At 39.9% G+C, this 13,755-nt stretch overlaps 1 protein-coding gene across 3 annotated transcripts in view; it reads left to right on the forward strand.

Moving 5' to 3' along the window:
• Nucleotides 1-7,913, forward strand: part of HEMK2 (HemK methyltransferase 2, ETF1 glutamine and histone H4 lysine) — a 19,166-nt gene extending 11,253 nt beyond the window's left edge. For 2 of the 3 annotated variants that reach the window (XM_017856337.1, XM_017856342.1), the window contains 2 exons: nucleotides 1,726-1,867; nucleotides 3,583-7,913. In XM_017856337.1, the coding sequence (XP_017711826.1) occupies nucleotides 1,726-1,867; nucleotides 3,583-3,689 (249 nt within the window). In that variant the 3' untranslated portion in view covers nucleotides 3,690-7,913. The remainder of the gene's footprint in view (nucleotides 1-1,725; nucleotides 1,868-3,582) is intronic. The other variant, XR_001882302.1, reaches the window with a different exon arrangement.
• Nucleotides 7,914-13,755: the final 5,842 nt, after the last annotated feature.

The raw sequence follows: 13,755 nt of genomic DNA on the forward strand, positions 1-13,755 counted from the left end.
CCATGGAATACTATGCAGCCATAAAAAAGGATGAGTTTGTGTCCTTTGTAGGGACATGGATGCAGCTGGAAACCATCATTCTCTGCAAACTATCACAAGAAGAGAAAACCAAACACCACATGTTCTCACTCATAGGTGGGAACTGAACAATGAGATCACTTGGACTCAGGAAGAGGAACATCACACACCAGGGCCTATCACGGGAAGGGGGAAGGGGGAGGGATTGCATTGGGAGTTATACCTGATGTAAATGACGAATTGATGGGTGCTGATGAATTGATGGGTGCAGCACACCAACATGGCACAAGTATACATATGTAACAAACCTGCACGTTATGCACATGTACCCTAGAACTTAAAGTATAATGAAAATAAAATAAAATAATGTACAATAGAGCAGTCTTGGTGGCTCATGCCTATAACTCCAGCACTTTGGGAAGCTGACCTGGGACGATCATTTGAGGCCAGAAGTTCTTGACCAGCCTGGGCAACATAGTGACAGCCCCCTTTTCTACAAAAAATTTAGAAAATTGGCCAGGCACAGTGGTTCACACCTGTAATCCCAGCACTTTGGGGGGCCGAGGCGGGGGAATCACGAGGTCAGGAGATTGAGACCATCCTGGCTAACACAGTGAAACCCCGTCTCTACTAAAAATACAAAAAGTTAGCCAGACGTGGTGGTGGGCACCTGTCATCCTAGCTACTCGGGAGGCTGAGGCAGGAGAATAGCCTAAACTCGGGAGGCAGAGCTTGCAGTGAGCCGAGATTGAGCCACTGTACTCCTCCGTGGGTGATAGTGCGAGAGTCCGTCTCAAAAAAAAAAAAAAAAAAAAAAAAAAAAAAAAAAAAAAAAAATGAACCAGGCATGGTTGTTTGTGCCTATAGTCCTAGATACTTGGGAAGCTGAAGTGAGAGGATCACTGAGTACAGGAGGTGGAAGCTGCAGAGAGCCATGATTACATGACTGCACTCCAGTCTAGGTGACAGAGGGAGACCCTGTCTCAAAAAAAAAAAGAAGTGTAAAAGGAAACAATATACAATGATAAGGATCTAAAGATTTTTTAATACTATATAAGCTCTCAGGTGTATTGTTTCTAAAATATAGCTTGTTAGAGGACACATGCTTCAGTATGCCTTTATATAATATATAATAAATGGATTCCTTAGAAAAGGTCTATGTGTTTCACACTTTAATTTACAAGAGGGCCAGATGCACTGGGACATTTTGAAACTTTGTTTCTGTACAGTAGGTATCTTATAATACAAGGTCCTCCTCCTAGCTTCTTTCTATGTTAAGTATAAAAGCTACCCACGTCTCTCCATTTAAGCATTGTACTAATAGTAATAACTATTATTAAGCCCTTGATATATGCAGAGCAGTGTTCTCAAAACTTTAAATATACTTCCTCATTTACTCCTAACAGTGGATAAAATTTTTTTTATTATTACAAAACATTTTTTATCCCGTTATTTTCTAATTGTACATATGGAACTATTCTTTTCCTAATTTTACAGATAAAGGAGGAAAGTAATTCACAAACAAGATTACTAATTTACCCAAGGTTACACACTAGAAAATGATGAAACTTAGATTCAACTTTACTGCTCCTTCGTCAGCAGTAAAATGCAAAATATATACTTGTTTGGTGATAATACTTCTCAAAAAGATTCGGTTTGTGATCTAAATCAAACTTGAGTTAAAACATTCTTTCTAATTGTTCACAGGTAGGAAGTCACGGAATAGAGGCAGCTTGGGCTGGTGGCAGAAATGGTCGGGAAGTCATGGACAGGTTTTTTCCCCTGGTTCCAGATCTCCTTTCACCAAGAGGATTATTCTATTTAGTTACCATTAAAGAAAACAACCCAGGTAATACAGACCAATTTATTGTTTAAGCATTTATGTTGCTGAAATCAAAAGTCAATAATGTAAAATGCTATGATTTATAAGATAACCTGGTATGTTAATGAATCACTTAAAAGAATCACTGACAATGGCTAATAAAGGCATAAATTCATGTTGAAAGAGAAAAGAGGTTTTCAGGGGTAAATTTTCTTATTTTAAAAGTGTTATCTTCTCTTTTCCCCATTTATAACCTAATATTCAAGTACAAAAATCTCTAATGTTTTCTTCTAACGCCTCACCCTCAGTATTATGAATTTTCTCTCTACCCTCTAGTCTTCATGCCCTTGACAATTGTGCTGTACTCTTTAGTTCGTCTGGAGTTTTATCATGAAAGTTATTTTATTGTATAGATTTTTATGTCTTTGTTTTCAGATTGCTTTATAACTAAATTGAACATAATCTTTCTTCTCTTTTTCTGTACACTTTTGATTTTCAGCTTATACTAAAAATCCTCAGTCCTTCAAATCACATGGTTGTTAGTTTTCTCTTGCTTTGCTTTGCTTTGCTTTCCTTTCCTTTCTTTTCCTTTCCTTTCCTTCTTTCTTTTTCTTTCTCTCTCTCTTTTCTCTTCTTCTTTTCTTCCTTCCATCCATCTTTCTTTCTTTTCTTCTCCTTCCTTCCTTCTCTCTCTTTCTTTCTCCTTCCCTCCCTTCCTCCCTCCTTCCTTCTTCCCTTCCTTCCCTTCTCTTCCCTTCCCTTCCTTTCTTTTTTCTTTCTCTTCTCTTTCCCTTCCTTCCATCTTTCTTTTCTTTTCTTTCTTTCTTTCTTTCTTTCTTTCTTTCTTTCTTTCTTTCTTTCTTTCTTTCTTTCTTTCTCTTTCTCTCTCTCTCTTTCTCTTTCCTTCCCTTCTTTTCTTCTTTCTTTCTTTTTCTCTTTTCTCTTCATTTTTCCTTCTGTCCATCTTTCTTTCCTTGTCTCTTTCTTTCCTTCCTTCCTTCCTTCTCACTCTTTCTCTCTTTCTTTCTCTTTCTCTTTTCTCTTCTCTTATTTTTTCCTCCCTTTGTCTTTCTCTCGCTCTCTTTCTTTCTCTTTCTTTCTTTCCTTCCTTTCTTCTTTTCTTTTCTTTCTTTCTCTCTCTCTCTCCTCTTCTCTTCTTTTTTTCTTCCTTCCGTCCATCCTTCCTTCTTTCTCTCTTTTCTTTTCCTTACCTTTCCTTTTTTTTTCTTTCTTCTCCATTTTCTTAGTTCAGTCTTCTTAGTTTTATTTATTTATAAGGAAGGTTTTCTTTTCTCAATATGCCTGAAAGAAATAAGCTACTTCTTTCACTCTCACTGCGCAATGTCACTATTCAGTTTGTCCCACACCTTCATTGGCTCTTGTCATCCAAAGAGAAAGACATAGGGCAGAGATTGGAGCCAAGCAACTAAAAAACTGATTACTTGCTATGATAACAAGGACAATTAATGTTTCTGCTGAGCCTAAAGTAGGCTGTGACTGCAAAGCAAGCCATTCATTCTGATTAGAATCACCAGCAACACTTTGAAAATACAAAGTGCTCCTATTTAGCTGAAGACCAAGTTCAATTTAATAGACATTTATTTGATACACATTGTTTTGTATATCAAATAAATTGATGAATACAATTTATAAATCATCTGTGTTTAACTTATTAAATTGCTTATTGATCATGCACACTACCGAATGGCTTAATGGATTTTACCTTTTGATTTTTATTTTAGAAGAAATTTTGAAAACAATGAAGACAAAAGGTCTGCAAGGAACCACTGCACTTTCCAGACAAGCAGGCCAAGAAACTCTTTCAGTCCTCAGGTTCACCAAGTCCTAGCATACAATGTGTGCCCAGAGCTACTGGAAACTGAATGCATTTAGCGTATCTTGAAACTGAAGTCATTTATTAGGTAACAAGGAATTTTATCAGAAATTTGTCATTAAAAACAGGTAGGAAGGTGGAACATTCCCTTCCAGTCAGGCCTATATAATTATTTGCAAAAGTACAAGTAAATATGTATATTATATTTATAATTTGCATTTTAAATATAAAAGTAATGTATGAAATATTTATTTCACCATTATTTGGTAAGGCAATGGAATTTATCTGGCAAATGTCTTTTTTTCATACCAGTCCATAAAGGCAGTTTGCTTTCAGATGGCAGGGCCAGCGACACACCTTCATTGTTGTATCTCCGGTGTATATCAGCTCTCCAACTCTATGTCATAATTCAGTTCATGGGGCTCTTGATTACCTTTCCCTTCCACAAAATATTACACTAATTCATTCTATTGATGACATTATGCTGATTTGACCTAGTGAGCAAGAAGTAGAAACTACACTAGATTTAGTGGAAAGACATTTGCATCAGAGGGTAGGAAATAAATATGACTGCATTTCAAGGACCTTCTACCTTAGTGAAATTGGTAGGGATACAGTGACATGGGCCATATTGGGATATTTCTTCTAAGGTGAAGGAGAAGTACTTGCATCTTGCTGCTCTTACAACCCAGAAAGAGGCACAATACTTAGTGGGCCTCTTTGGGTTTTGGAGGCAACATTTTCCAATTTCATTATGTTACGTCAGCCCATTTACAAATTGTCTCAAAAAGCTGCTAGTTTTGAGTAGGGCCCAGAACAAGAAAAGTCTCTGTAACAGGTCCAGGCTCCTGTTAAAGCTGCTCTGCCACTTGGGTCTTATGATCCAGCAGATCCAGTGGTGTTTAAGTGGCAGTGGCAGATAGGGATGCTGTTTGAAGCTTCTGGCAGGTCCCTGCAGGTGAATCTTGGTTTAGGATTTTAGAGCAAAGTCCTGCCATTACCAACAAATAGCTAGTCTCTTTTTGAGAAACAGCTCTTGGCCTGCTACTGGGCCTTAGTAGAGACTGATACTTCTTGAGCCACCAAGTTACCATTCAACCTGAGCTGCCCGTCATGAACTGGATGTTATCTGAGCCACCAACGCACAAAGTTGGATATGCCCAGCGACACTCCGTCATCAGATGGAAATGGTATACACGTGATTGGGCCTGAGCAGGCCCTGAAGGCACAAGGAAGTTATGTGAAGAAGCAGGCCAAATTTCCATAGTCCCCACTTCTGCTACATGCCTTCTCTCTTCCAGCCTGCATCTGTGGCTTCATGGGGACTTCCCTACGACCAGCTGACAGAGAAAGAGAAGACTTAGGCCTGGTTTACAGAGGCTTCTATATGATATGCAGGTACCACCCAAAAGTGGACAGCTGCAGCACTCAGCTCACCTCTGGGCTACCTTGAAGGACAGTGGTGAAAGGAAATCCTCCCAGTGGAAAGAACTTTGAGCAGTCCCCCTTGTTGACTTTGCTTAGAAGGAAAAATGGCCAGATATTCAATTATATGCCAATTCGTAGGCTGTGGCCAGTGATTTGGCAGGATGGTCAGGGAGTTCAACATAACTGGAAAATTGGTGACAAAGAAATTTGGAGATGAAGTATATGGATAGACACTGAATGGGCAAAAAGGGCAAAGATATTTGTGCCCCATGTGAATGCTCACCAAAGGGTTAGCAAAGAAGGATTTTAATAAAGTAGACAAGATAACCTGTTCTATGGATACTAGTAGGCCTCTTTCTCCAGCCACACCTGTCATCACCCAATTGTTTCATGAACAAAGTAGCCATGGTAACAAGAATAGAGGTTATGCATGGGCTCAGCAATGTGGACTTCTACTCACCAAGGGTGACCTGGCCAAGGCTATCTCTGAGTGCCCAGTCTGCCAGCAGCAGAGACCAACACTGAGCCCCTGATATGACACCATTTCCCAGAGTCAGCAGTCAGCTGCCTAGTGGCAGGTTAATTACATTGATCCACCTCCATCATTGAAGGGATAGTGTTTTGTCCTTACTGAAACACTAGATCTTACTCTGGATACAGATTCGCTTTCCCTTCGTGCAGTGCTTCTACTAAAACTACCATCCGTGGACTTACAGAATCTCTCATCTATGACCATGGTATTCCACACAGCATTACAAGGAACTCAGTTCACAGCAAAAGTGTGGCAGTGGGCCCATACTCATGGAATTTTCTTACAATGTTCCCTACTATCCTGAATCAACTGGTTACATAGAGCAGTGGAATGGTATTTTGAAGACAGTAATAGCACCAGCTATGCAGCAGTGCCTTGTAGGGCTGGGACAAGGTTCTGTGGAAGGCTGTCTACTCTCTCAGCATCCAGTATGTGGTGCATTTCTCTTATGACTGGGATTCACAGGTCCAGGAATCAAGGGGTCAAAATAGGAAGGACACTGTTCGCTATTAGCCCTAGTGATCCACTAGCAAAATTTTTGCTTCCTATTGCCATGACTTATGCTCTGCTGACGTAGAGGTCTTACATAGGGTGGCATGTTTTCCATTGAGAGGTACAATCATGATTTAATTGAACTGGAAGTTTAAGACTGCTCCTCAGCCACTTTGGGCCTCTCATGCCTCTAACTCAATAGACAAATAAGTTACAGTGCTGTCTGGGTGATTGTTCCCGACTACCAAGTAGAAACTGGACTACCCCCAAACGGTGGTAAGGAAAAGTATGTTGGGAATACGTGAGATTCCTTAGGGCTTCTCTTAGTGTTACCATGCCCTGTGATTAAGGTCAGTGGAAAACTACAACTTAATTCAGACAGGACCACTAATGACCCAGACCTTTCAGGTAACTTTCAGGTACTCACCACCAGGTAAGTACCATGACCAGATGAAGTGCTTGCTGAAGGCAAAGGGAATACAGAATAAGTGGTGGAAGAAATACTGGCTTTGATCATATGACCAGTTACAGAAACATAGACTGTCATTGTCATAAGTATGTTCTCCATATTTTGCTGTGACTCCATTTTGTGTGTGTGTAGCTTGCTTTCTTCTCATTTCCTTATTCTGTAACATAAGATGCATTGATTTTATTATAGTGATTTATTATAGATTTATTATGGATGCATTGTTTAAATATAATGTTTAAATATTGTTAATTTTTTAAACTGGCTCCAACGTTCAACCTTGATTAATTTTACGTCATGGTATTTAAGTTATGGGATATCAAGGAGAGAGTAAACATCACATGAAGACTTTACCTCCTCTTCGGGGAAATGGGTTAGTGTGTTTCTGGTAGAATGCTCAATTGTTAATCGTGTTAGATGGAATTATGACCTTGCTGTTGTCTTTATGTGGCAGTTAAGTATGGTTTAAGGAGATGCGTATGGTGCCAAGTTGACAAGGGTAAACTTGCGATGGTTAATTTTATATGTCAACTTGAATAGGCCACAGGGTCCCAGGTATCTGTTTAAACATTATTCTGGAGTGTCTTGAGTGTGTTTACAGAGGAGATTCACATTTGAATTGGGGGATTCAGTAAAGGAGATGGCCATCCCCAAGGTGGGTGGACATCATCCAATTTGTTGAGGGTGTAAATAAAAGGCTGAGGAAGGAAGAATTCACCCCCCCTTTTTTTTCCCGCCTCATTGTTTGAGCTGTGACATCTCATCTTCTCCTGTCCTCAGATGGATTTACATCACTGACTCCCCTGGTTCTCACGCCTTTGGACTCAGACTGAATTATACCACAGGCCTTCCTGAGTCTCCAGCTTATAGATGACAGATCATGGGACCTCTTAGCCTCCATAATCATGTAAGCCATTTTCTTGTAGTATTGGTAAAACATATATTAGACCAATCTATAAAACAGATAGCTATGAAAGAAAAGGGAGACGGGCACATGCCTAGGCAAATACGGAAGGGTGCCTGAAGAACCTCCGACTTGCCCAGGTCATTGTGCACGGATGGCTTGCCTGAACATGCCCACTGTGAAAAATTCCATTTCTCAACACATGTGCAGTAAGGAAAATCTATATAGCTTAGACCAAGCGCCCGTACATAGGGTGGAGCCATGCGGAGTTTGCGCCTTATGCAGGGGAGAAGCCATGCCCCTTCAGCTCATGTGTGGTGGCCTGGCATTCAATTTGTGAGGTGGAAAACCTGCATGAAAGACCCCTCCTTTTGTGGAGAGCTTTCCTTTCGCTTAATAAATTCTGCCCTCCTTGCCTTTCAGTGTATACGTGTGCCTTATTTTTTCTGGTTGTGTGATAATCCAAATTTAACTGAATTAAGGAACAGAAAATCCTGCCTCAGCTACATTAATAGCTGTTTGTACTGGATTGAGTAGCGTCCCCCCTCCACAAAATTAGTGTTCAACTGAAACCTGTGAATATGATCGTATTTGGAATTAGGAACTTTGCAGATGTAATCAAGTTAAGACAAGGTCATACTGGATTAGGGTGGACGCTAAACCCAATATCACTTGTGTCCTTGTAAGAACAGGAAAATCTGAACACAGAGACATAGGGAGGATGCCACATGAAGACAGAGGCAGAGGTTGGAGTGATGAGTTAGCAAGTAAAGGAATGCCAGGGGTTGCTAGCAACTACCAGAGGCTAGAAGAGGCAGGAAGGATTCTTCTTTCAAGCCTTCAGAGGGAGCATGGTCCAGCCCACACCTTTATTTTAGACATCTAGCCTCACGAACTGTGAGAGAATGCATTGGTTTTAAGCTACCCAGTTGGTGGCACTGTTACAGTAACTCTCAGAAATTAATATGCTGAGTGCAAAATTAAAAGCATGATTAGGAATAGATGTGGACACTGATATGGTTTGGATATTTGTCCCCACTCAAATCTCATGTTGAATTTTAATCCCTAATATTGGAAGAGGGGCCTGGTGAGAGGTGACTGGATCATGGGGGCAGACTTCCTCCTTGCTGTTCTCATGAGAGTGAGTTCTTAACGAGATCTGGTTGTTTAAAAGTGTGTAGTGCTCCCTCTTCGCTCTCTTCCTCCTGCTCCAACCATGTGGACATGCCTCCTTCCTCTTTGCCTTGCGCCATAATTTCAAGCTTCCTCAGGCCTCCCCAGCCATGTTTCCTGTACAGCCTGTAGAACCGTGAGCCAATTAAGCCTCTTCTTTACCCAGTCTCAGGTAATTCTTTATAGCCATGCGAGAAAAGACTAATACAGACACTAAAGAATGATAAGAATGATAAAGGGCGCCAGGCGCGGTGGCTCACGCCTGTAATCCTAGCACTTTGGGAGGCTGAGGCGGGCAGATCACGAGGTCAGGAGATCGAGACCATCCTGGTGAACACGGTGAAACCCCGTCTCTACTAAAAATACAAAAAAATTAGCCAGGTGTGGTGGCGGGCACCTGTAGTCCCAGCTTCTAGGGAGGCTAAGGCAGGGGAATGGTGTGAACCCGGGAGGTGGCAGAGCTTGCAGTGAGTGGAGATTGCGCCACTGCACTCCAGCCTGGGCGACAGAGCGAAACTCCGTCTCAAAAAAAAAAAAAAAAAAAGAATGATAAAGGGTTTACACTTTCTGAGACGGAGTCTTGCTCTTGTTGCCCAGGCTGGAGTGCAATGCCATGATCTCAGCTCACTGCCATCTCTGCCTCTCAAGCTCAAGCAATTCTCTTGCCTCAACCTCCCGAGCAGATGGGATTACAGGCGCATGCCACCATATCAAGGAGACCAAAAAGGCAAAGAGATTTGAAAAATAGCAGTGAGTTTGATATCACAGACTAATATAGAACTCTGAAACTAACGATCAGGGAATGCATATTCTTTCTCAAGCAATCATGGGATGTTTACCAACATATTTACATATTAGACCAAAAGTAAGTCCCTATAAAATTCAAAGAATCAATATGATATAGCTAATCTTCTGTCACTATAAAGTGTTTAGGTTATAAATTGATAACAAAAATAAAATTTAAAAGTCCCCATACATTTACAAAATTTAAAACATGCTTCTAAACAATTCATATGACAAGGAAGAAATAATGACATTTTAGGTTGGGCATGATGGCTCATGCCTGTAATCCCACCACTTTTGGAGGCCGAGGCAGGCAGATCACCTGATGTCGGGAGTTTGGGACCAGCCTGGCCAACATGATGAAACCCCATCTCTACTAAAAATAAAAAAATTAGCTAGGCATGGTGGCATGCGCCTGTAATCCTATCTACTTGGGAGGTTGAGGCAGGAGAATAGCTTGAGCTTGAGAGGCAGAGATGGCAGTGACCTGAGATCATGGCATTGCACTCCAGCCTGGGCAACAAGAGCAAGACTCCACTTCAAAAAAAAAAAAAAGGAAATGACATTTTGAAAAATTACTGAACAGAGAGTGAACCCTAATATAAACTGTGAACTTTAGTTAGTAATAATATATCAATATTGGTTCCTCAATTGTAACAGATGCACCACACTAATGCAGGATGCACCACACTAATGCAAGATGCAAATAATTAGGGGGAACTGTGCTTGTGTTTGTGCAGTCAGGGAGAGGTTTGTGCAAACTCTACTTTTTTTTGTTTTTTTAACCTTTGTCTACAACAAAACTCTGTGTACCTCCTTATCAGTTTTCCTGTAAAGCTAAAGCTGTTCTAAAAAACATTTAAAAGGTCTTTTAGTGTAAGAGAAAACCAAAACAAAGCAAACAAACAAAAAGACAACATAATGATAAACAGAAAATTCAGGTTAGCGCTAACCAGTGGGATGAGAGGAGGTGAGGATAACTGGGAGAAAGGCTGGAAGAGAACCAGGCACCCAGATAAACACCATAAAGGGACTGGCAGTGTTCCAGTTCTGAAGCTGGATAGAGGGTTTCTTGGGTATACATTTTATTCTTTTAAATTCATGTGAACTGGGCCATGATCTTACAGTCTGTTATTGTCATGTGCAGAGGTTCAACTGGTGTACCAAGTTCTTTATTAGTGATACACTAAAAATTTATTGCTTATGCATTTTATAATCTAATGTGCTTTGTCCAGGGCATAGAAAGTGTTCTATTCCATTTAGTCATTCAGAGACTCAGGATCCCTCTGTTTTGTGCCCACCATCACATTCAGCCTGTAACCTCTGTCAGCATAGATATGGAAAAAAGAGGAAGATCGTGCATGAGAGATTTTTGAGCCAGTCCTGGAAGTAGCATAAGTAACTTCGAATTCCAGTGGCCAGGACTCATTCAGATGATTCCAGTATAGTTGAACTGTATGCCCAAGAAGAAGTGATTCTTGTAATTCTTCCCCCTAAATAGTTGTGTTAGACAAAACCTTGATAACAAAACCAGATAAGGGTTATATAAGAAAGGAAACTGACAGGCCAATCACATTCACATAGAGGAAAAGAAGAATAAAACTTCAACAAGCTAAATCTAGCAGTATATATAAAACAGATGATACACTATGACCAAGTTGAGTTTATCCCAGGAATGTAACCATGGTTTAATAGAAAAATCTATAAATTCCATTTATCATTCTAATAGGTTAAAGGGAAGAAAAATAGCACATTATCACCTCAACAGATGTGGACACACATTTGTTGAAATTCAATACACTTGGCAAACTAGGAAGAGAAGGAACTTTCTTAACCCAGTATGGTCTGTATACAAAAAACTCTGGCAAATATTCTGTAAGTAGAAATATTGGAAGCATTCCCTATAAAAATCAGAAACAAGAAAATTGCCACCTATTACCACTCCTATTCAACATTTTCACTGGAAGTCCTAGCCAGCAAAATAAGAAAAGAAAAAAAAAATGAAAGGGAAAAGGATAGGAAAATATGAACAAAATTGTTGTCATTAACAGATGATATTATTTACTAGGAAAACATTTAAAAAAGCACTGACTTATGATAAGAGGGCTTAGGAAAGTAGTTGTCTGTAATAATAATATTCAGAAATCATTTATATTTCTATATAATATATATTGCCCCAAAGCAGGAAAACATATTTTAATAATACCACTAAAAATGATAAATAAGGCATCAGAATAAATATAACGAGTACAGGACTAACATGCAATTTGATTAAAATACTTTTGTTTTTTTTTTTTTGAGACAAGGTCTTGTTCTGTCACCCAGGCTGGAGTGCAGTGGCGTGAACTTGGCTCACTGCAACTTCCACCCCACAAGCTTAGGCCATCCTCCCACCTCAGCCTCTTGAGTTGCTGGGACCACAGGTGTGCACCACCACAACCAGCTAATTTATCATGTTTTTAGTAGAAATGGGGGTCTCACCATGTTGCCTAGGCTGGTCTTGAATGCCAGAGCTCAAGCAATCCTCCCACCTCGGCCTCCCAAAGTGCTGAGATTACAGGCATGAGCCACCACGCACAGCCTAAAAGACATTTTAAATACCTAAGTAAATGGAAAATTATTTCATGTTTGACTAGGAAGACTCATTATTATAAAGATACCAATTGTTCCTATACTTACAGTAAAATTCCAGTCAAAAACCCAAAAGTGTTTTTCATAAAACCTGAACAAATGACCAAGAACAGCCTAGACACTCCTAGATAATAGGAGGAGCATGAGAGAGCTTGAACTACTCAGATGCCAAATGCTTATTATTAAACAATAGTAATTAAGACAGTTTTATATTGACCCAAAGATAAATCAACTGAAACTTTATGGACTTTATGGAAAGTCCATAAAGAAACATGTACAGGGCCGGGCGCGGTGGCTCAAGCCTGTAATCCCAGCACTTTGGGAGGCCGAGACGGGCGGATCACAAGGTCAGGAGATCGAGACCATCCTGGCTAACACGGTGAAACCCCGTCTCTACTAAAAAATACAAAAAAAGCTAGCCGGGCGAGGTGGCGGGCGCCTGTAGTCCCAGCTACTCGGGAGGCTGAGGCAGGAGAATGGCGTAAACCCGGGAGGCGGAGCTTGCGGTGAGCTGAGATCCGGCCACTGCACTCCAGCCTGGGCGACAGAGCGAGACTCTGTCTCAAAAAAAAAAAAAAAAAAAAAAAAAAAAAGAAACATGTACATACATAGAAATGTGTACATGATGAAATGGAACTGCAGAACAAATGGAATAGTACTGTTTAAGTGATTATACACGAAAGGAAACAGTGAAATTAGATTCTTACCTCACACCATATATAGAAGTCTACTAAAATGGATTAAGTTGTAAATAAAAAGGTTGAATTTTAAATTTGGAAAAAATACAGGAGAATATTTTTATGACAATAGAATGGGAAAGTGTATCTATAAAATAAAAAAGAATCACAGACCCTAAAAGACTGATAAATTCAGTTACAGTAGAGTTTTGTTCATCAAAAGGCATTATAAAGAAAATTGAGGCTGGGCCTGTTGTAATCCCTGTACTGAGGGAGGCCAAGGAGGTCGGATCCATCTGGGCCCATCCATGTTGCCCCCATAAGACTTGAGGCGAGGGGAAACTGATGAAATACACTGTTGCTTATGCTAATTGTTGTATTAATACTGTGAGTAATAAAGTTCCTTGTCTCTGACCCAAAAGCCTTGTTTTTTTCCTGCCAACAGTGAAACTGTGGCAGACTAATTTGTTAGGTTGCAAGTGGAGTAAAATCTCAGATCCTTTACATTTCTCAACAGTCCAGTATGCTGCAATTTTCCCTTGTTAGAACTTACTTTAGTTCTACATTACTGGAGCCAACAATTTTTCACTTGCCCTTGGTGATGGCACGTTGGGATTTTTTTTATAGATTATAAAAAGATTTTTATAAATGTCCCACATTGAGTTTTCTGCTTAATATTTTTGTGCAACTTCTCCATGTTGATGAGTTGTTCACTCACTTTCACTGATATATTCCACTATTCATTTATTCATACTTTGGTCATTGAATTTTAGGTTGTTTCCAGTTTTCCCTATTATGAATAATGTCACTATAAACATCTCTCTACATGTCTGTTGGTACTCTAGTCAATACCTAGAAGTGGAATTTCTAAATCATACAGTACAATTACGTTTCATTTTACCTGATAATGCCAAATTGTTTTCCAGAAGGATGTCAGTTTACTTGCCAGTAGTGTATATGAGTTTCTATAGCACCATATCTTCACCAATATTTGG

This window comes from Rhinopithecus bieti, unplaced genomic scaffold (assembly GCF_001698545.2).
Source record: "Rhinopithecus bieti isolate Rb0 unplaced genomic scaffold, ASM169854v2 scaffold_1295, whole genome shotgun sequence".
Taxonomy (NCBI): domain Eukaryota; kingdom Metazoa; phylum Chordata; class Mammalia; order Primates; family Cercopithecidae; genus Rhinopithecus; species Rhinopithecus bieti.